A 20,861-nucleotide genomic window follows, 5' to 3' on the forward strand; every position below is an offset into this window, starting at 1 on the left:
AGACATTAAACTAAATATCACTAATATAATGTTGTCTGCATATAACTTGACTACAGCAGTCCCAATAGCCACACCTCAACAAAACAGAATTTATGAAAGAAACCTCCCAGTATTAGACTTGTTCCAGATCTTTGACGATCGTCTGCTCTGAAGTTAAGGTCTGATGTAAAGAAAATCTTAAAAACTTGTTCAAAATGGTTGATATTTACTAACAAAATTAAAGCTGATTAAATGGTTTTTTAATCATAAATATAATTTAGGCGATTTCTTTCCTTCAGAAAAGAAAAAGGGAAACTATTTGGAAGATTAGTATATTAGGTCACGGACTAATGATTAAACAGTGTCCATGACAAGAGGAAAGTTAAGTTTAGTCAAGAATGATTAAATATAAAGAAAAAGAAAAGCTAGTAGCTAGCTGACTTTATATATTTATGTCACAAGGTGCCGCTGCTGACTAAAAATACGTTTTCATAGAAAAGGAAAAATACAGCTCCTCCCCCCGTCCCCATACTAAAATCTGCGGCAAATCAGAGATTCACCAGTATTGCCTGACATTGGCCTTGAATGAAACCTCTACATAGACGTGGCCCGATACATTGAAGCATACTTAATATCTGGGAAAAACAGGGATTTTACTGGATAAGCGACACAGACCCGCGACTGCGATGGCTCTTCTCCGGCGAGACTCCCTGGTAACCGGGCAGCTGCTGCGGCTGGTTCTGCTACACACGGCCTGGGAGGTGGGCAGCGGCCAGGTCCGTTATTCCCTGCCGGAGGAATCCAAACACGGCACCTTTGTGGGCCGCCTGGCCCAGGACCTGGGGCTGGAGGTGTCGGAGCTGGTGTCTCGGGTGTTCCGGATGGTGTCCAAAGGCAGGGGAGACTATTTTGAGGTAAATTTTCAGAGCGGCGTTTTGTTTGTTAATTCGCCAGTAGACAGGGAAGAGGTGTGCGGCCAGAGCCCCCTGTGCGCCATTGACCTGGAGGTGATAGTGGACAAACCCCTGAGGATATTTCACGTGGAAGTGGAGATACAGGATATAAATGACAATGCTCCTGTGTTCCCTGTAAGTAAAGAAAATCTGTTTATTTTAGAATCGAGATTCTCCGACTCACGCTTCCCACTAGAGGGCGCGTCTGACGCAGATATTGGCACAAACTCTCTGCTGACCTATACACTCAGTCCAAGTGAACATTTTACTGTAGACATGCGAACGAATGATGAAAAAAGTAAATCGTTAGTCCTTGTATTAAGTAAACCACTGGACAGAGAGGAAACCCCGGAGCATAGTTTATTACTCACTGCCACAGACAGGGGCAAACCGGAGCTGACGGGCACAGTTCAGCTGGAGATCACTGTGCTGGATGTGAATGACAACGCGCCTGTATTTAATCAGTCACTTTATAAGGTCCAGTTACCAGAAAATGCACCAAATGGATCACTAGTAATTAAACTCAACGCCACAGATTTGGATGAGGGAATCAATAAGGATATTATATATTCAGTTCGCAGTGTCACTCCGCTCAGTGAAAGCTCCATGTTTAGCATAGATTCAAACAGTGGTGAGCTGAGCCTGAATGGAAAATTGGACTTCGAAGACACAAGTTTACACGACATTCAAATCGAGGCTACGGATAAAAATCCGCATCCCTTAGCTGGGCACTGCAATGTTTTGGTGGAAGTGTTAGACGTGAACGACAACGCCCCTGAGCTGGCCGTGACTTCCCTTTCCCTGCCGGTGCCGGAGGACGCTCCCCCGGGGACAGTGGTGGCTCTTATTAGCGTCTCCGACCGGGACTCGGGAGACAACGGCAAAGTCACCTGCTCCATCCCCCCGGACCTGCCCTTTCAGCTCGTCTCCACCTTTAAGAATTATCACTCGCTGGTGCTGGCGGAAGCCGTGGATCGGGAGCGAGTGTCTGAATATAAGATCCTGGTGACAGCCAGAGACGAAGGGGCCCCGTCTCTCTCGGCCAGCAGCAGCATTTTGGTGCCGATCGCGGATGTGAACGATAACGCCCCTGCTTTCCCTCAGCCCGTGTACACGGTGTTTGTGAAGGAAAACAACCGTCCCGGGGCCCATCTCTTGAGCGTGTCGGCGTCGGACCCGGACGTGCGGGAAAACGCCTTTGTGAGCTACTCGGTGGTGGAGCGCAGTGTGGGAGAGCAGCAGCCCGTGTCCAGCTACATCTCGGTGCACTCGGAGAGCGGGCACATCTATGGGCTGCAGCCCTTTGACTACGAGGAGCTGCAAGTGCTGCAGTTCCAGGTGAGCGCGAGGGACGCCGGGTTCCCCTCCTTGTGCGGGAACGTGACCGTGCAGCTCTTCGTCCTGGATGAAAATGACAACGCGCCGGCAGTGTCCCCGCCTGGCTCCGGCCGCGGCTCGCCAGGGCCCGAGCTGGTTCCGCTGTCGGCCGGCGCAGGGCACGTGGTGGGCAAGGTCCGAGCGGTGGATGCGGATTCCGGCTACAACGCGTGGCTTCGCTACGAAGTGCAGGAGGCCGGGGCTGCGGGGCCTTTCCGGGTGGGTGTGTACAGCGGGGAGATCAGCACCACGCGGGCCTTGGAGGAGGCGGACGGCCCCAGCCAGAGACTCGTGATCCTGGTGAAGGACCATGGGGAGCCGGCGCTGTCAGCGACAGCCACGGTCAGCCTGTCCCTGGTGGAGAGTCCGCAGGCTGTGAAATGGGACTCGAGGCAAAGGGTCGGGAGCGAAGGGCCCTTGGTCGACATGAACGTGTCTTTAACGATCGCCATTTGCTCGTTGTCCGGGCTGTTTGTGTTGGTGATTGTCGTGTACGTTGGCCTGAGATGCCACCCGGGTCCGGAAGTGATGTGCGGTCCTGGGAAAGCCACCGTGGTGTGCTCGAGCGAAGTGGGGAGTTGGTCCTATTCGCAGCGCCAGAGCCGGAACCTGTGTGTCGGGGAAGTCACCGCCAAGAATGACCTGATGGTTTTCAGCCCCAACTTCCCTCCCTCATCGAAGATTGAGGGGAACTGGAAACAGGAGCAGCTAATCTGTGATGGAAAGGTTAGTCATGTAACTGATTTAACGAGAAATATCCCTCTGAGATATAAGAGTTTTTTTACAGGATTTTTATATTGGCTACAGTATTAGGATTTCATAATGTGGTCTAGGTGAAAACCATAATTTACGTAGAAATCGTGTTTATCAAAATTTCCAAAACGGGCTATTGGAAAGCAGGTGAGCGGTAATTTGTTATGGGAACGTCTTTTTTATTAATAGTATGAGTCGATGTAAACTCCTTTGCAGTTGCAAATTTAAGGGTAAAGTTGTTTATTTAAAAAAATCATACTACTATTTTAAGATAAATGGTGAACGTCTTTTCCATTGGCGGAAATAGATATGATCATATTAGCATACGTTGCCTGACACATTGTATTTAGGTTTCTCTCTTTCACTATTTTCTATTTCTTCAGACTTATATATTTTAAAGAAATCTACACTAAATTTTCTCTATGAATACTATGACTTTCAGCCTTTGTGTGGTTGATAAGAAAGTCTGGTTGCTTAAGTGTGTTTCTTTTCTCAATGATCGTCTACCTCGCAGAAAGGTATTTTACAAATGTAGGTCTGCATGGTGTTCGTGAAAACATCATCAGAGGTGCAGTCCTTTGTGTGAATTTGATTTTATTCTTAAGAACTCTAAAATTACTTGCATTTGAGCAAAATCTCATCCAGAAATTTTTCGTTGTTGATAATCCCAATGTCATTCAGGCTTCAGAAAAGAATCATTAGTTCACAAAAAATCCCTTTGGAAAGGTGACTCTTTACTTGGTATTTTTTTAAATCTGAATTTGAGACATTGTCTGTAACATGTCCTCATCTGTTGGACATTTTAAATATCCCTAGTTCAGTAAGAAAAAATTAAGTTGAGATTTTAAACGTTCTTATTTAGTTCATATAGTACCGATAGGAAGTGAAGAGAAACAGTCAAATGAAAAATGAGGCATCACATGAAGGCAGATAACTAAAAAGTGACAAATTTTGTAAGTGTTAGTATGAAAATGCTAGAAGTATAAATAGTAAGATGGGTGAATCTGATACCTTGAACTTGGTATTAAATGAGAATATTAGTATAATAGAAATCACAGAAATTAGGTGGATTGATGACAATCATTGTAAACAGTAGTACTTGGATGCAAAATATATTGTAATGACAGAGTAGGTCATGCTTGTGGGGGAGGGGCAGTATATGTGAAAGAAAGCACAGAGTCAAATATAGTGAGTACCTTAAACAAATCAAACTGGTCAATAGAATCTCTATGGCTAGAAATCCCATGCTTAAATGAGAAGAATATAGTAGTAGGAATATACTATCAACCACCTGACCAGGAGGGTAACAATGACTGTGAAATGCTCAGGGAGATTAGAGAGGCTATAAAAATAGAAAACTCAGTAATAAGGGGGTATTTCAACTATCTCCATATTGACTGGGTACGTGTCACCGCAAGCCAGGATGGGGAGATAAAGTTTCTAGATACCATTAATAAGTGCTTCTTTAAGCTGCTAGTCCTGGAACCCACAAGGGGAGAGAGAATTCTTGACAGTCCTAAGTGAAGCACAGGAGATGGTCCCACAGGTGCATATAGCTGAACCACTGGATAATAGCCACCATAATAAAATTAATTTTAACATCCTTGTGTAAGGGGGGAAATACCAAAGAAACCCACCACATTAGCATTTAACTTCAAAATGGGGAACTAAACAAAAATAAGGAGGCTAGTTAAACAGAAATTAAAAGGAACAGCCACAAGAGTGAAATACCCAAAACCTCCATGGAAACTTTTAAAAAACACCATAGTAGAGGCTCAGATTAAATGAATACTCCAGATTAAAAACCATAGTAGGAGGACCAAAAAATGCCACTATGGCTAAACAACAGAGTAAAAGAGTCCATTTAGAGACAAAAAGCTATCCTGTAAAAATTGGAAGTTAAATCCTACTACAGAAAATGGAAAAGAGCATACACTCTGCAAGTCAAGTGTTAAAGCATAATCAGGTGGGGGAAAAATAATTTGAAAAACAACTAGGAAAAGACATAAAAACCAAAAGCAAAATTATTTCTAAATACATCAGAAGTAGGAAGCTACCAAGCAACCAGTGGGGTCACTGGGCAATCGAGGTGCTAAAGGAGCACTCAACAAAGAGGAGGCCATTGCAGAGAAGCTAAATGAATTCTTTGTATTGGTTTTCTCTGCAGAGAGTGTGAGGGAGATTCCCACACTGAGCCACTCTCTTTACATGACATATCTGAGGAACTGTCCCAGATTGAGGTGTCTATAGAGGAGGTTTTGGAACAAATTGATACATTAAACAGTAATAAGTCATCAGGGCCAGATGGTTCATTATTCGCCCAAAAGTTCTGAAGAAACTCAGATATGAAATTGCAGAACTTCTAAGTATGGTAAGTAACCTATCACTTAAATAAGCTTCTGTGCCAGATGATTGGAGGATAGCTAAGGTGACACCAATTATTTAGAAAGGTTCCAGAGGTGATCCTGGAAATTACAGGCTGGTAAGCCTGGCTTCAGTCCAGGAAAATTGGTTGAAATTGTCATAAAGATCAGTATTATCAGGTAGATTAACATTATATATTGGGGAAGAGTCAACATGGCTTTTGTAAAGGGAAATCATACCTCACCCTACTAAAATTCTTTGAGGTGGTTAGTAGATACAGTGTACTTGGACTTAGAGAAAGCCTTTGACAATGGGGGAGGGATAGCACAGTGGTTTGAGCATTGGCCTGCTAAACCCAGGGTTGTGAGTTCACTTCTTGAGGGGGCCATTTAGGGATGGGGCAAAAATTGGGAATTGGCCCTATTTTGAGCAGGGGGTTGGACTAGATGACCTCTGAGGACACTTCCAACCCTGATATTCTATGATTCTAAGGTCCCTCACCAAAGGCTCTTAAGCAAAATAAGCAGTCATAGGATAAGAGGAAAGGTCCTCTCATGGATCAGTTGCTGGTTAAAAGAAGGGAAATAAGGGGTAGGAATAAATAGTCAGTTTCCAGAATGGAGAGAGATGTTTCCCAGGGATCCATAGCAGTTATTTTCAACATATTCATAAATTATCTGGAAAAAAGGGGTAAACAGTGAGGTGGCAAAGTTTGCGGAAATACAAAATTACTCAAGATAGTGAAGTCCAGAGCAGATTGTGAAGAGTTAAAAGGGATCTCCCAAAACTGGTTGACTGGGCAACAAAACCGCAGATGAAATTCAATGCTGATAAATGCAAAGTAAATTATCGTAAATTGTTTTATGAGGATTAGGCATTAAACAATCTCATACTTTCTAAATAATCCTATATTCTTCCCTTTTACTGACTGATTTCACATATTACTTAATTATTCCAAATGATTAATCTGATTCACATAATTTAAGAGAGGTAATAACCTTATGTGGGGAGCAGAGCACATACGAGCACCACTGATCTTCATTTTCAGTATTTGGTTTTGTTTTTGAGCATTCCTTTTGCCCCCCTCTTCTGGAATTTCTTTGAACGTATCTGAGATGTGTCATGTCTGGAAAAACAAGAACCCGTGGCTAGGCAGACGTTTTTTCTGTCGTAGAAACATAGACCGGGAAGTTGGTGGCCTCTCTCCCTCCATGTGCGGTGTGAGCAGCCGAGCAATAGCGTATGAAGAGCTCTGCTCTGCTTCTAAATCTGTCTCTTATTCACAGTTAGCTAATTTGCAGACATCTAGTTAAATAAAGGGCAAAGTCGAAGCTACAGATGAGAGATGTGTGGAGAAATTTCGAAGCACTGCGAAGAAGAAAGCTTCCAGAATCTACAGCCTCACACTGTGCTTATACTGTTACTGGCCCGGTAAGGGACAAGATGTTGCTTTCCAAAATGAATGACATGAAGAAGACGCCTAGGAGACACCTGAGACTTGTTGATGTTCTAGGTGGGTTAGAGTCTACTAATCTTTCTTCCCTTTTTAGAAAATTAAACTGAATTATTACAGTTGTCTGACACTAGGGACTCCCATGTCCCATCCAGTGCTCTTGGCTAGACTTTCTAAAGGTGGGGAAGAAACCCTCATCTAAATCTGTGCGATGTGCCGTACTAATAACTTGAAGCTCTGTGTCGTTTCATATCGTAGTTCTTGAAGATGCTAGTGCACCGGTTGCTTTTCAAGATAACTGAAGTAGGTGTTTACCTACATGACATGACAATTTTAGGTAAATTATGCAAAGACATTATTTAATCGAAGATTTGGGGAAAGGGGACACAGAGATGTTATTTATACCCCGATCAGGTATATGCCGAAGTGGAAGACAATTTCTAAATATTCAAGCTGTGGAAGAGACAGACGATATTGCTACAGCTGAAGAGGTGGAGAAGGGCCTCGGCACCGATTAATTTTCACCTGAAGAGTCAGATATGAAGTCGGAGTCTATGCAAATTAATATTTTAAATACAAGATGTAAAAATAATTGATTGTACACGAGAACCTATACTGTGTTTTGCATTATTGTGCTTTATTTGTATGAATGCATCTACATCGAATGGTCTCAGAGGGGAGATCTTTATCTTCCATGGATCTCTTCAGAGATGTACTGGTATAAATTGACAGAAGAATTTCGCTCCAGCTTGGGAAATTACATTCTGACCATCCATTCTCCATGGCATTTATAATTAGATATAGTGTTGTGCACTTGTTTTTCTAAAAGCGGTTAGAGCAGGGGGTTGGACTAATGCAAACTGGTTGACGTGAAAAATTTACATATTGCTACATCCCAGCCCAGCAGGTGAGTGACCCTCATGTAGAATCTGAAAGACATTTTGGATCCTAGAGAATGAGTGTTGCTAAAAGAATGAAAATTCTTCTTCTTCTTCTTCTTCTTCTTCTTCTTCTTCTTCTCCTCCTCCTCCTCCTCCTCCTCCTCCCCCTCATCAGCAGTAGCAGCAGGAGGAACAAAAATTATAATTAATAAACTATTTAGATGCAGGAAAATATTTTTAAAATATCAAGCATGTATTGGAAAAACCTAAGAAGTTCTGAAAAACGAATTTCCTCAAATGTTGTGCCCCGGGTATTGACGCCAGTCAGACATAAGACTTCTCATGATTCCCTCATGTATTTAAATAATAAAAATACAGGATAAATGGTGACTACTGGAGAAGAATTAGGAGATACTAATTCAATTACAACCCATTATTTTTTGCCTCTTCTGCTTACTCTTAAACGCCGCACTTAAAATTATTATTCTTTATAGACGAGAAATTAGGGGGGCATTTTCCTGTGTTAAGACAAGTGGCAAGAAACTAGAGTTCAGCAGTGTGTGATCATAGAGATCGATGGATACTAGGAAATTGCACAGCGTTCAATAGTTAAATAGTTAAGGGCACTTCATCGTATCAGCTTCTAAACGCGTCCCTGCAATCTCTTATTCACATTACTTACTGATCCCAGTAACGCCACTGAAGCTCAGTAGGTACGAATCAGCTCCTAAGAATTAAAGTTACAGGACTGCGTACTTAGAGTCTAAGATCTTCAAGACAGGGAATAGGAGTTCGGTATCTATATGGTAGAATGTAAATGTGCAGCGTATATACATGATAAGAAAGATAAAATAATAACAGAAAGACAGACAGGTTATAAGCTGGTAAACCAAGTGATGTATTTAATAAACCCTCCAGTTGTTTTGAAGATCGCAGTTTTTAAGGGGCTCATGTTCTGAAATCATCACAACAGAAAATAAACACTGGACATGATAAAGTCTCCTACAATGAAAAGGGGTGTTATCGGCACACAGGCGCTGCTAATGTTACCACTGAATATATAATGAAAACAATGTACTTCAGTATACCCTAAGTTATCACAAATTAAAATACACATATTTCTATAAAATTTAAAAATGAGTTGTAAAAAAATTCTGAAAAAGGGACAAGAATAAGAAGACAAAACACAAGCATATGACATAAAAATAATCATAACAATTATAGGTTTCAGAGTAACAGCCGTGTTAGTCTGTCTTTGCAAAAAGAAAAGGAGTACTTGTGGCACCTTAGAGACTAACCAATTTATTTGAGCATGAGCTTTCGTGAGCTACAGCTCACTTCATCGGATGCATACCGTGGAAACTGCAGTAGACATTATATACACAGCAGGACAGTGGGGTGGGAGGGGGTATTGTTTCATGGTCTCTGTGTGTATATAATGTCTACTGCAGTTTCCACGGTATGCATCCGATGAAGTGAGCTGTAGCTCACGAAAGCTCATGCTCAAATAAATTGGTTAGTCTCTAAGGTGCCACAAGTACTCCTTTTCTTCATAACAATTATGTTGCATTTCTACATTTAGTCACATGGTGTCGCTGTAGACCAAAAAAAGGACTTCGGTGAGAGAGGAAAACGGAAGCCCCTCCCAGGTTTGTACTATGAATCACGTCAATATCAAAGGGCGGATCAAACCAGGCACAGAGTCACTAGACTGAGCAATTTGCAAAGATAAGGCTAAAATATATTTTAATTTTTTTTGTATTAGCCACGTCTTAACTGGCGAATTTTGAAAGAAGAGTTTCCGCGATGGCTCTTCTCCGGCGAGAGACCCTAGTAACCGGGCAGCTGCTGCTGCTGGTTCTGCTACACAGGGCCTGGGAGGTGGGCAGCGGCCAGGTCCGTTATTCCCTGCCGGAGGAATCGAAGCACGGCACCTTTGTGGGCCGCCTGGCCCAGGACCTGGGGCTGGAGGTGTAGGAGCTGGTGTCTCGGATGTCCCAGATGGTGTCCAAAGGCAGGGGAGACTATTTTGAGGTAAATTTGCAGAGCGGCGTTTTGTTTGTTAAGTCGCCAGTAGACAGGGAAGAGGTGTGCGGCCAGAGCCCCCTATGCGTTATTGACCTGGAGGTGATAGTGGACAAACCCCTGAGGATATTTCACGTGGAAGTGGAGATACAGGATATAAATGACAATGCTCCTGTGTTCCCCGTAAATGAATTAAATCTGTTTATATCAGAATCAACACTGCCGGGCTCGCGTTTCCCACTAGAGGGCGCGTTTGACGCAGATATTGGTACAAACTCTCTGCTAACCTATAAACTCAGCTCGAATGAATTTTTCACTCTAGATGTACAAAAGAAAAACGACAAAAGCATATCTGCTCAGCTCGTGTTAAGGAAGGCTCTCAATAGAGAGGAAATCCCTCTTCATAAGTTATTACTCACTGCTACTGATAGGGGCAAACCGGAGCTGACGGGCACAGTTCAGCTGGTGATCACTGTGCTGGATGTCAATGATAACGCGCCTGTCTTTGGTCAATCCGTGTATGAGGTCAGTGTAACGGAAAATACAACTATTGGGGAGTTAGTCGTCAAACTCAACGCCACCGATTTGGATGAAGGATTAATAAAGATATCGCGTATTCTTTTAATATTCTTACTGGTCCCGAAGTAAAAGACATGTTCAGTATAGATTCTCATACCGGAGAAATTAGAATCAAAGGAGAATTGGATTTTGAAGGTACTAAATTGTATGTAATTCAAGTCCAAGCTACAGATGAAGGTCACGCTCCAATGGTCGGACACTGCAAAATTTTGGTGGAAGTTTTAGATGTGAACCACAACGTCCCTGAGCTGGCCGTGACTTCCCTTTCCCTGCCGGTGCTGGAGGACGCTCCCCCGGGGACAGTGGTGGCTCTTATTAGCGTCTCCGACCGGGACTCGGGAGACAACGGCAAAGTCACCTGCTCCATCCCCCCGGACCTGCCCTTTCAGCTCGTCTCCACCTTTAAGAATTATCACTCGCTGGTGCTGGCGGAGGCCGTGGATCGGGAGCGAGTGTCTGAATATAAGATCCTGGTGACAGCCAGAGACGAAGGGGCCCCGTCTCTCTCGGCCAGCAGCAGCATTTTGGTGCCGATCGCGGATGTGAACGATAACGCCCCTGCTTTCCCTCAGCCCGTGTACACGGTGTTTGTGAAGGAAAACAACCGTCCCGGGGCCCATCTCTTGAGCGTGTCGGCGTCGGACCCGGACGTGCGGGAAAACGCCTTTGTGAGCTACTCGGTGGTGGAGCGCAGTGTGGGAGAGCAGCAGCCCGTGTCCAGCTACATCTCGGTGCACTCGGAGAGCGGGCACATCTATGGGCTGCAGCCCTTTGACTACGAGGAGCCCTGGCTGGGATGATTTAACTGGGAATTGGTCCTGCTTCGAGCAGGGGGTTGGACTAGATGACCTTCTGGGGTCCCTTCCAACCCTTATATTCTATGATTCTATGATAAGTGCTGCAGTTCCAGGTGAGCGCGAGGGACGCCGGGTTCCCCTCCTTGTGCTGGAACGTGACCGTGCAGCTCTTCGTCCTGGATGAAAATGACAACGCGCCGGCAGTGTCCCCGCCTGGCTCCGGCCGCGGCTCGCCAGGGCCCGAGCTGGTTCCGCTGTCGGCCGGCGCAGGGCACGTGGTGGGCAAGGTCCGAGCGGTGGATGCGGATTCCGGCTACAACGCGTGGCTTCGCTACGAAGTGCAGGAGGCCGGGGCTGCGGGGCCTTTCCGGGTGGGTGTGTACAGCGGGGAGATCAGCACCACGCGGGCCTTGGAGGAGGCGGACGGCCCCAGCCAGAGACTCGTGATCCTGGTGAAGGACCATGGGGAGCTGGCGCTGTCAGCGACAGCCACGGTCAGCCTGTCCCTGGTGGAGAGTCCGCAGGCTGTGAAATGGGACTCGAGGCAAAGGGTCGGGAGCGAAGGGCCCTTGGTTGACCTGAACGTGTCTTGAATGATCGCCATTTGCTCGTTGTCCGGGCTGTTTGTGTTGGTGATTGTCGTGTACGTTGGCCTGAGATGCCACCCGGGTCCGGAAGTGATGTGCGGTCCTGGGAAAGCCACCGTGGTGTGCTCGAGCGAGGTGGGGAGTTGGTCCTATTCGCAGCGCCAGAGCCGGAACCTGTGTGTCGGGGAAGTCACCGCCAAGAATGACCTGATGGTTTTTAGCCCCAACGTCCCTCATTCCTCGAGGAATGTGGGCATAGAGAAACCTCAACGGGAACTGACACTGAAGTCTTCTGCGGTGGTGAGTCAGATGACTGAATCCTTATTTGGAAATATTTGTATGTTGTAGGTCTTTATGTGTTCTTAGGCGTGTTGTCTGTGAAACGAATGAAAAAGCAACTTTAAAAAAAAATTGGATGTTCCTTATAGGAACTGCGATAGTAGTAGCTGGAGAAAGGGTTTTTTGAGAGATAATTAACTGTTTTCAATAACTTCTATAATTCTACTTATGTGTAGGTACTTTGGTAGTCATAGACAGGAATGTGGGCTTTAATAATGAGAATTAATTGTAAGAAAAGTATTTGGATGTTTATGCCACTATTTCTGTTTATGTCATATTTATACTAAAGAAAATCTTGTCGTGAATGTTAATTAGAGAATAACAAAAGTCCTTGCAGTTTCACATTAGGGTGAGTTTGTTTATATTGTTTGGTATTTATATTATTGCTATTATTAGTGCCTATATTTTACATAGTGGAAATTTTTTTATTAACAAGTATCAATAAACGTACAAGTTTTGTCCTACGATTTTACAACACATGAAGCAGTGCTCTGTCTTTTTGATGCATTGCTATGTCTCAGCGTTAGCAATATTAAGAAACAGATTAATTTTGCCACTGTCTTCTGACCCCCAAACTCTGGTATTTTATTCATATGGTAGAAATGATTGTAACTGAAGGAAAATTACTCACATTCTTCATTTTTGTCAAATATTTTACCTGTATTTTTAAAATAAGTTTATTACATTATTTCCTGAAACCCTTCAAAGTAAGGATTTAAATGACCCCAATAGTAAAGTTTAATCACCCTGTAAATAATCAATTTTACTGCAGTGTGGATGGATTACTTCACTATTGTGTCATTTATGCCCTTGTATAAATTGTAACACACACATACACACACGATTGCAGAGATACACAGTTCACCCCGCCCCCTCTCTCAACTAACTAAATTAGCGCTTTTCAAACTATTTAGGCTGCCTTCCCTTTTCCAAATAATGCAGTCTACTGCATACCCTCGTAGGAGATAGGCAGACACAACACGTTTGGGTCAGGTGCTCCCAGATTTCTCCCTTCCATTTAGCAACAGCTTCTAGAAGTTTTGAAACTGTGGGGCATGCTCCCCAGAGGGGGGCACAGATGAATGTTTGGAGGGGCAAGTGGCGACACCAGGCAGCTCGTACCAGCCCCTCCTGGCAGGGCTTGGGGAGGGAATGCCACCGTCACCCCGACTCACCTCAGGGGGCCACACAGCCTGTCTGAGTGTGTGTGTGTGTGGGGGTGCAACCAAAAACTGTAAGTCAAAGGTAGGGGGCTCAGCTGCTGCCCGCTGAGGAGAGTCAGGGTGTGGAGATGGCTTGCAGCTGGCCTGAGCCACCTGGCATAGCTGCTTGCCCCTCGGATGTTCCTACACCTTAAGGGAGTGCACCCCACATTTTGAAAACCTCTGTACTAAATAAAATGCATTGTCGTCCATTACAGGATTTTTCTTGCATACCTCCTGACGAGAGCTTGTGTACTCCTAGGGGTATCGGTACTCCAGTTTGAAAACCACTGCTGTAAACTGTGGTATACTGCCACCTATCACTATAGTACTGAAGAACTTCCACATACAATCGGTAATAATAGTGAAATCCCTAGTGGACTTCATGAAGGCTCTAGCACTTCTTCCGTTTCAGGGTCATAATTCTGATTAGGGTAGCCCCTTTTTCTTGTCAATTTTATTATTCTCCTCCTTTTTTGTTTAGTTGTCCAAAGTGAGGAAGAGTCAGTACTGTGAGGTCATTCTTATGGTGGAAAAGCTTTTTTAAAAAGGAAGGTCTTACAGTGTTTTCTAAAGATGGTCAGATTCTGGATTTGCCTCGTCCCGTCTGGAAATTTGTTCTCTAGTCCGATTCCCCTCAGCTGAGAATGCTTTGAGCCCAGCTGTGAGGTGCTTTGTCTTTCTTGGGCTTTGTCATCTGAATTGTCCCAGGGAAACACAGCTGTCATAGTGTTTCACAGATTGAAATTCAGTCTTTGATATAGCCAGGGCTTGATCCATTAATTGCTTTGAAACTTACGTTCAAAGCCTTAAACTAGCATGGGAAACTGACTGGCATCCAGTGGAGGGATTTGAGCATGACTTGATGTGCTCCGGATGGTCTGAGCTATGGAGAACGGTGGCAGCTGCATTCTAACGGTGGCAGCTGGAGCCAGTTCATTGTCTTCATTTTCAGATTCAGTGAATTACAGTAATCCAATTTAGATATGCATATACATGGATCACCGTGGCTAGGTCCTTGCTTAGGAGGAAGGAAGTTTCCTAGCAAGCCGGAAGTGAAGTAAAGTATTTCTAGATACACTTCCTGATCATCCATGCTCTGCTAAGAGCGGAATAGGACCTCCTACTTATCATGGACAGCTCCACAGTTTCCCACATCACATGGGCTTGGTATCATCTCTGTATCTTTTGCCTCCTTTTCCCTTTCATCCTTGTTGCTTTTAATTCCAGTTGCTTTCTGTGTAATGTCACCTCATTTAATACTTTCCTCCCTACCTCGCTGTTAACACCATCCTTTGCTCAGCACCTCTCTTTGCTATTTTATTTTTACTTCTGCACTTGCTGAACTGCACCCCCATTATTATTATTATTATTATTATTATTATTAATAATAATAATATTACTCTGTATTACATCCTTGGGATTATTTTAAACAAAAAGCCTTCACACTATACAAGATCTTTAAAAATAAGAAGGGGAAAGCAACTGTCGAAATTTTATCCCCATGAGTCACCAATAAATCTTGACCATGAACTGCCTCTGTAGGTTTGAGTAGTCAGGAGTATTGTTAAACCCTTTGATACTTTCCTGATAACAGGAGAGGCACATAGGTCCTGCCTCCCCTGTTTACATGTTAGAAGGAGTCTGAGCAGAGATATTGAGACTCAAAGAATGATGAAATGCAGAAGATTGCATGAAGCATTACATAAATCTGGAAATTGAGGGATAGCAGTTTTAAATGTTGGTCACTGGCTGGGCTCTCATCAATACAGCTGCTCAAAGAATTTCTTGAGAGGGACCTAACAAAGAAATTGCAACTCTCCATCCCATCAAAAATACTTTTGAACTTCAGAAAGGGATGATCAGTGCATCTCTCCTCCCACTGAAGTGAAGTGAAATAATCTAAGTAAAATTCTCCCTACCACCCCCAAACTCCTCTCCCCTGCTTGCTTGGTTACATGCAAGTTCTGTTATCAGGAAACTGTCAAGTAAAATAGAAAGGCCTTTTCAAACTTCTAAAATATACCTTACAACAAAAAAGTCAACAAAGATTCTTAAAGTTGTGTGGAGTTGTCTTCCTTGTGCCCTGATTCCTAATTATTGCCTGAAGTTAACTGCATTGGTTTCACTAGTTGCTGCAAAATGGGAAGTTGGTGTGGAATTGCAAGTGAAATAAGACTGTAATGTTGGCATTTATGTATATTTGATTACAGTAGTCTCAAAGTACTGGGTCAGACTAATTGTCATTCTAGCCCAGTATTCTGTCTTCTGACAGTGGCCAGTGTCAGATGATTCAGAGGGAATGAATAGAACTGGGCAATTTTGAGTGATCCATCCCCTGTCATGCCATGCCCAGCTTCTGGCAGTTGGAGGTTTAGGTACACTCAGAACATGAGGTTTCATCCCTGACCATCTTGGATAATAGTTATTGATGACCCTATCTTCCATGAATTTAAATAATTCTTTTTTGAACCAGTTATACTTTTGACCTTCACAATTGTGATGCTAGTATACCAGGTGACAGCTTATGCCAAGGTCCCAAAGTCTCCACTGGACATTGACAAATACATAGCTGGAATCAGTCTGGCTCACCTCTGTTAGTATTGTAAAAATAGGAGTTATGGGACATAAGAGAGAGACACTAATTGGTGTGATGTGCAACAGAAAGAGTTATGTCTTTCCCAACAGGAAAGGTCCATTGACACTAGATGGTCTATTGTGGGATGTTAAAGAGGACAAAGACTTTGTTGTTCTGCTTCCCCCTCCCACCATGAAGCTGAATCATGAAGGTGGAGTCCTCCCATCAGCTGAATTTGCAGCTCAGAATGCATGACAGGAGGGGGTAAAACCCCAAACAAAAAGAACTAGGTATCAGTATTCTGCTTGGACTCTGGGAAGCAAGTTTTCTAGATATAAGCAACAGATCCCCAGTTGCTTAGCCTGGGTTAGCCCTAAAGCACAAGTAGAACTTGCTTATTATAGATGCTGCTATTAGCTTTTGAAATTTAAGATTGTAACCCATTTGTGTAATTATATTTTCCTGCTTTAACCTTGTAAGTAATTCTCTAGTTTCCCTTTCCTATTTAATAAATCTTTATATAGTTTATTATAGGATTGGCTACAAGTGTTGCCTTCAGTGTGAGATCTGAGGTGAAATTGACTTGCTGTTTGACTGGTCCTTTAGGACTGGGAGTAACCTGAATATTTTTGTGATTGTTGGTGTCAGGGACCATCTATTAAAAAATGTGTGCTTACCAGGGTCGTGAGATAGATTGGAGTTCCCAAAGGACTATCTGTGATTCCATGTTAAGGCTGTTACGGTGCCTGAGGAGTTCACATTGAATAATTGATTGGTGAAATCTAAGTATAGAATTCACAACCAATTTGGGGTTTGCGCCCTGCTTCCTAGCAGTCTGCCCTGAGGTTGGTAATCACACTCTTGAGTCAGTGCAAAAAGCATTATATTAACATCCTATGGCAATGAGTTCCACAGATTGATTATGCATTGTGTGAGGTATTTCCTTTCGTTTGTTTCGAATTTTCTGCCTATTAATTTCATCAGGTGACCCCTACTTCTTGTGTTATGTGAAGAGGTATTATATTTACTGTCTTATTATCTATTATTGTCTTATTCTCTATCCCTTTCCTAATGGTTCCTAACATTCTGTTAGATCTTTTTGACTGCTGCTGCATATTGAGTGGATGTTTTCAGAGAGCTATCCTCAATAACTCCAAGATCTCTTTCTTGAGTGGTAACAGTTAATCTAGTGTATGTATAGTTGGGACTATTTTTCCCAATGTGCATTACTTTGCATTTATCAACACTGAATTTCATCTGCCATTTTGTTACCCAGTCACCCAGTTTAATGAGAACCCTTTCTAACTCTTTGCAATCAGCTTTGGACTTACCTATCTTGAGTAATTTTACAACATGCCAATTTTTCCACCTCAGTGTTCAGTTCCTTTTAAAAATCAATTATGAATATGTTGAACATCAGAGGTCCTGGTAAAGATACTCCCCCCACCCCTGCTATTTACCTCTCTTCATTGTGAAAACTGACCATTTATTCCTATCCTTTGTTTTCTATTTTTTAACTAGCTACTGATCCATGAGAGGGCCTTCCCTCTTATTCCACGTCTGCTTATTTTGCTTAAGAGCCTTTGGTGAGGCACTTTGTCAAAGACTTTCTGAAAATCCAAGTACACTGTTCAGCTATGTGTCTGATAACTTTGTTCTTTACTATAGTTTCATCCAATTTGCCTGGTAAGGATGGTATTCTAGCAGAACTGTACAAAGTAGCAGGCCCAAAGGCTATTGAGGTGTTTCACAACATCTTGGGTAGCATTTGGGAAGAAGAAGACATGCAACAAGACTTCAAAGATGCTATTAATATAGGTGCTGACTCCATGGGTGCTCTGAGTCCGGAGCACCCATGGAAAAAAAATAGTGGGTGCTCAGCACCCTCTGGCAGCACCACAGATCAGCACCTCCCCCTGCCCCTGATTGCCTCCCACCCGCTGGTGGCCCTGCCTATCAGCTCCTCCCACCTGCCAGCAATCAGCTGTTCAGTGACAGTTCAGGAGGCATTGTGGGTGGGGGAGGACGTGGGGCAGGAATAGGTGGGGGGAGGAGGTGGGAAAAGGCAAGGTGGGGGCAGGGTGGGGGCAGGGTGGGGGCAGGAAGAGGTGGGGCAGGGGTCAAGGCTTGGGGGCAGGAGTGGACTGGGGGTGGGAAGAGGCGAGGAGGGTTTGGAGGAAGGGGTGGAGTTGTGGCAGAGTCTGTGGCAGAGCAGGGGTCAAGCACCCTCCAGGAACTGAGGAAGTCAGTGCCTATGGCTATTTTTGTGTCACCATTCAAAAACAAAGGCAGGAAAGCTGACTGCAGAAACTAGAGAAGCATTTCTCTCCTCTGTACAGCAGCGAAAGTACTAGCTTGTATTCTACTGCACAGATTCATTGCTAACATATCTGAGGAGAATTTTCCAGAAGTGCAGTTTCAGACCAGGTTGTAGTACCTTGGACATGATTTTTGTTATAAGGCAGATCTAGGAAAAATGTTTAGAGCAGAACATGGATCTGTATGCAGTTTTCATCAACTTGACCAAAGCTTTTGATATGGTAAACAGAGAGGGTCTATAGGTTATTCTACATGAACTGGACTGCCCAAGAAGGTCCATACAAATCATCCATCTGTTCCATAACCACACGACAGAGCAAGTGCTCTCCATTGGTGATTCTTCTGATGCATTTGAAATCTTGAATGGAGTGAAGCAAGGCTGTGTACTTACTCCAGTGCTCTTCAATTTGTTCTTTGTTTGTGTCCTCAGCCATGCCACAAGGGACTTGGATCAGGGGATATACATCTGCTGCCAACTTGATGGCTCCCTCTTTGATCTTCGATGACTCAGTGCTAAGACCAAGATGCTGGAGAGACTTCTTGTTGAGGCACATTTTGCAGATGACTGTGCCTTGATGGCTCACAGACATGATGATCTTCATGTCATCATTGATGGTTTTCAGAAGCATCCCAGCTATATGGCCTCACCATCAGTCTCAGTAAGACAGAGGTCTTGTTCCAGACAGAATCTCATTCCAATGCCTTAGTGCCAGCCATCTTCATCCAAAGCATACAGCTGAAAAATGGGGATCAGTTTAAGTATTTGGGCAGCATCATCTCAAGTGATGGTTCCCTTGATAAAGAAATTGCCCCCAGCATCAGTAAAGCCAGCCAGGCCCTCTGCCGACTCCAAACAAAAGTCTTTCACCAACACAACATTTGTCTCTCCACCAAATTGAAACTCTACAGTGCAATGGCTCCAACATATCTCCTGTAAGGATCTGAGACATGGACTCTTTCTAGATGGCACAGTAAACAGCTTGAGCAATTTCATATGAGCTCCATCCACTCAATAATGAGCATTTGCTGGCAGGACAGAGAGACGAATATTAAGATCCTTGAGAGAGCAAACACAACCAGCATTCAGGAAATATGATTCAGAGCAGAACTTAGGTGGACTGGAAATGTCATCAGAATGGAAGACCACTGTCTCCCAAAACAGATCTTGTATGGAGAGCTGAGTCAAGGCAAAAGAAAGAAGGTTGTCCATATAAGTGCTTCAAAGATAACCTGAGGAGGAATCTCCAGTGGGCTGGCATCAGTCTCAAAGAACTCAAGGAAATGGCTCAGAACAGGTGGCTCAGAACAGGCTTGCTGGTGGTCTCTAACAAGATCAGCATGTAACAGGTTCAAGTGGGATTGACGAAATCGTCTCCAGGCTGCATGTGCAAAGTGCCACAAAGCTGCATCATCAAACCTCAGAGATTTGACTTCCCATGCCCTCAGTGTGTCTGACTCTGTGCATCAAGGTTTGGACTTAAGATAAAATTGTGACAATATCATCATCATCATCATTGTCAGTGATGGACTACCAACAATCTCTTCGAGCATTTCATAGTGACTGTCACCATTTTGATCAGGTGGCCGGTAGTGTAGTCCTCCTGATAGTCTTATTGTTCAAGCATGGAATTTCTATCAATAGAGATTCTATGATATAGTTTGATTCATTTGAGGTTTTTATTTTATTTGACTCCATGCATTTTTCACATATAGTGCCACTCCCCCACGCGTGTAACCTACTCTGCTATTCCTGTGTATTTGGCACCTGGTATTACCATGTCCCACTGATTATCCTCATTCCACCAAGTTTCCCCAATGGCTATTGTATCAGTATCCTTATATAATGTCAGATACTCGAGTACCTGACAACCACCCATCTTAGTATTTATACTTCAGTCATTTGTATATAAAGCACTTGTACATTTTGTCAATATTCAGTGGCTTACCTTCATATGTTACATTTAAATAAGACGGTCTTACATTTAACTGTTCCTCACTAGCTCCTACCTTCCCTTTACCAACTTCTTTCCTATCCTCTTTACTAGGATGTAGAGTCCCCTCTTTAATATATTTATCCCCAAAGGATAGCTCCACATGTGCTCCTCTGCACCTGTTGTTTCCTCCCCAGGCCTTAGGTTTAAAAAATCCTCTGCAACCTTTTTGTTAATATGCCAGCAATCTAGTTCCATTTTCCTTTAGGTGGAGCCTATCCTTCCTGTACAGGCTCCTCTGTTCCCGAATGCTTTCCCAGGTCCTAATAAACCTAAAACACTTCTCCCTACACCATCCTCTCATCCAGGCATCGAGACTCTTATCCTACAATTCTGCCTAACTGGCCCTGCAAATGCTAACTGAATCCTTTCATTTGATAAAACCTCCCATTACTCATCTCCACCATGATATTGTGCCCGCTAAACCTGATATTATAACTATTTCCTGTGTTTCATATTTACTTTCTGAAATGGACTGTAAACTCCTTGGCACATCGCCGGTGCATTTAAATTGCTTGCAAAGCGCTATGCGCATGTATTGCACTCCACCGCTTGCACCAGTGCCATCCTCTTGCTAATCATTACTACCAGCGCAGCTTCTACTGCTGCTCGTCCTCTTCATTATGAGGCAAAATATATCAGCCCGGCTGATGAAAAACAACCGCCAGTTGGATCGTAGCTCTG

The 20,861-nt window shown here is 43.7% G+C and overlaps 2 protein-coding genes and 1 pseudogene across 2 annotated transcripts; all 3 read left to right on the forward strand.

Moving 5' to 3' along the window:
• Positions 1–20,861, forward strand: part of LOC125641574 (protocadherin alpha-13-like) — a 174,205-nt pseudogene that overhangs the window by 19,392 nt on the left and 133,952 nt on the right.
• LOC142072980 (protocadherin alpha-3-like) lies at positions 508–18,900 on the forward strand. The gene is made up of 2 exons (XM_075131411.1): positions 508–3,035; positions 18,617–18,900. Exons 1-2 carry the CDS (start codon positions 666–668, stop codon positions 18,665–18,667), a joined length of 2,421 nt encoding a protein of 806 aa, XP_074987512.1. The 5' UTR covers positions 508–665; the 3' UTR covers positions 18,668–18,900.
• Positions 9,509–11,750, forward strand: LOC125641576 (protocadherin alpha-8-like). Its single transcript, XM_048861753.2, is given in 2 exon segments — positions 9,509–10,380; positions 10,383–11,750. Coding segments are annotated over 2 exon segments (1,596 nt in total). The 5' UTR covers positions 9,509–9,566; the 3' UTR covers positions 11,165–11,750.

Source organism: Caretta caretta, chromosome 8 (assembly GCF_965140235.1).
Source record: "Caretta caretta isolate rCarCar2 chromosome 8, rCarCar1.hap1, whole genome shotgun sequence".
Taxonomy (NCBI): domain Eukaryota; kingdom Metazoa; phylum Chordata; order Testudines; family Cheloniidae; genus Caretta; species Caretta caretta.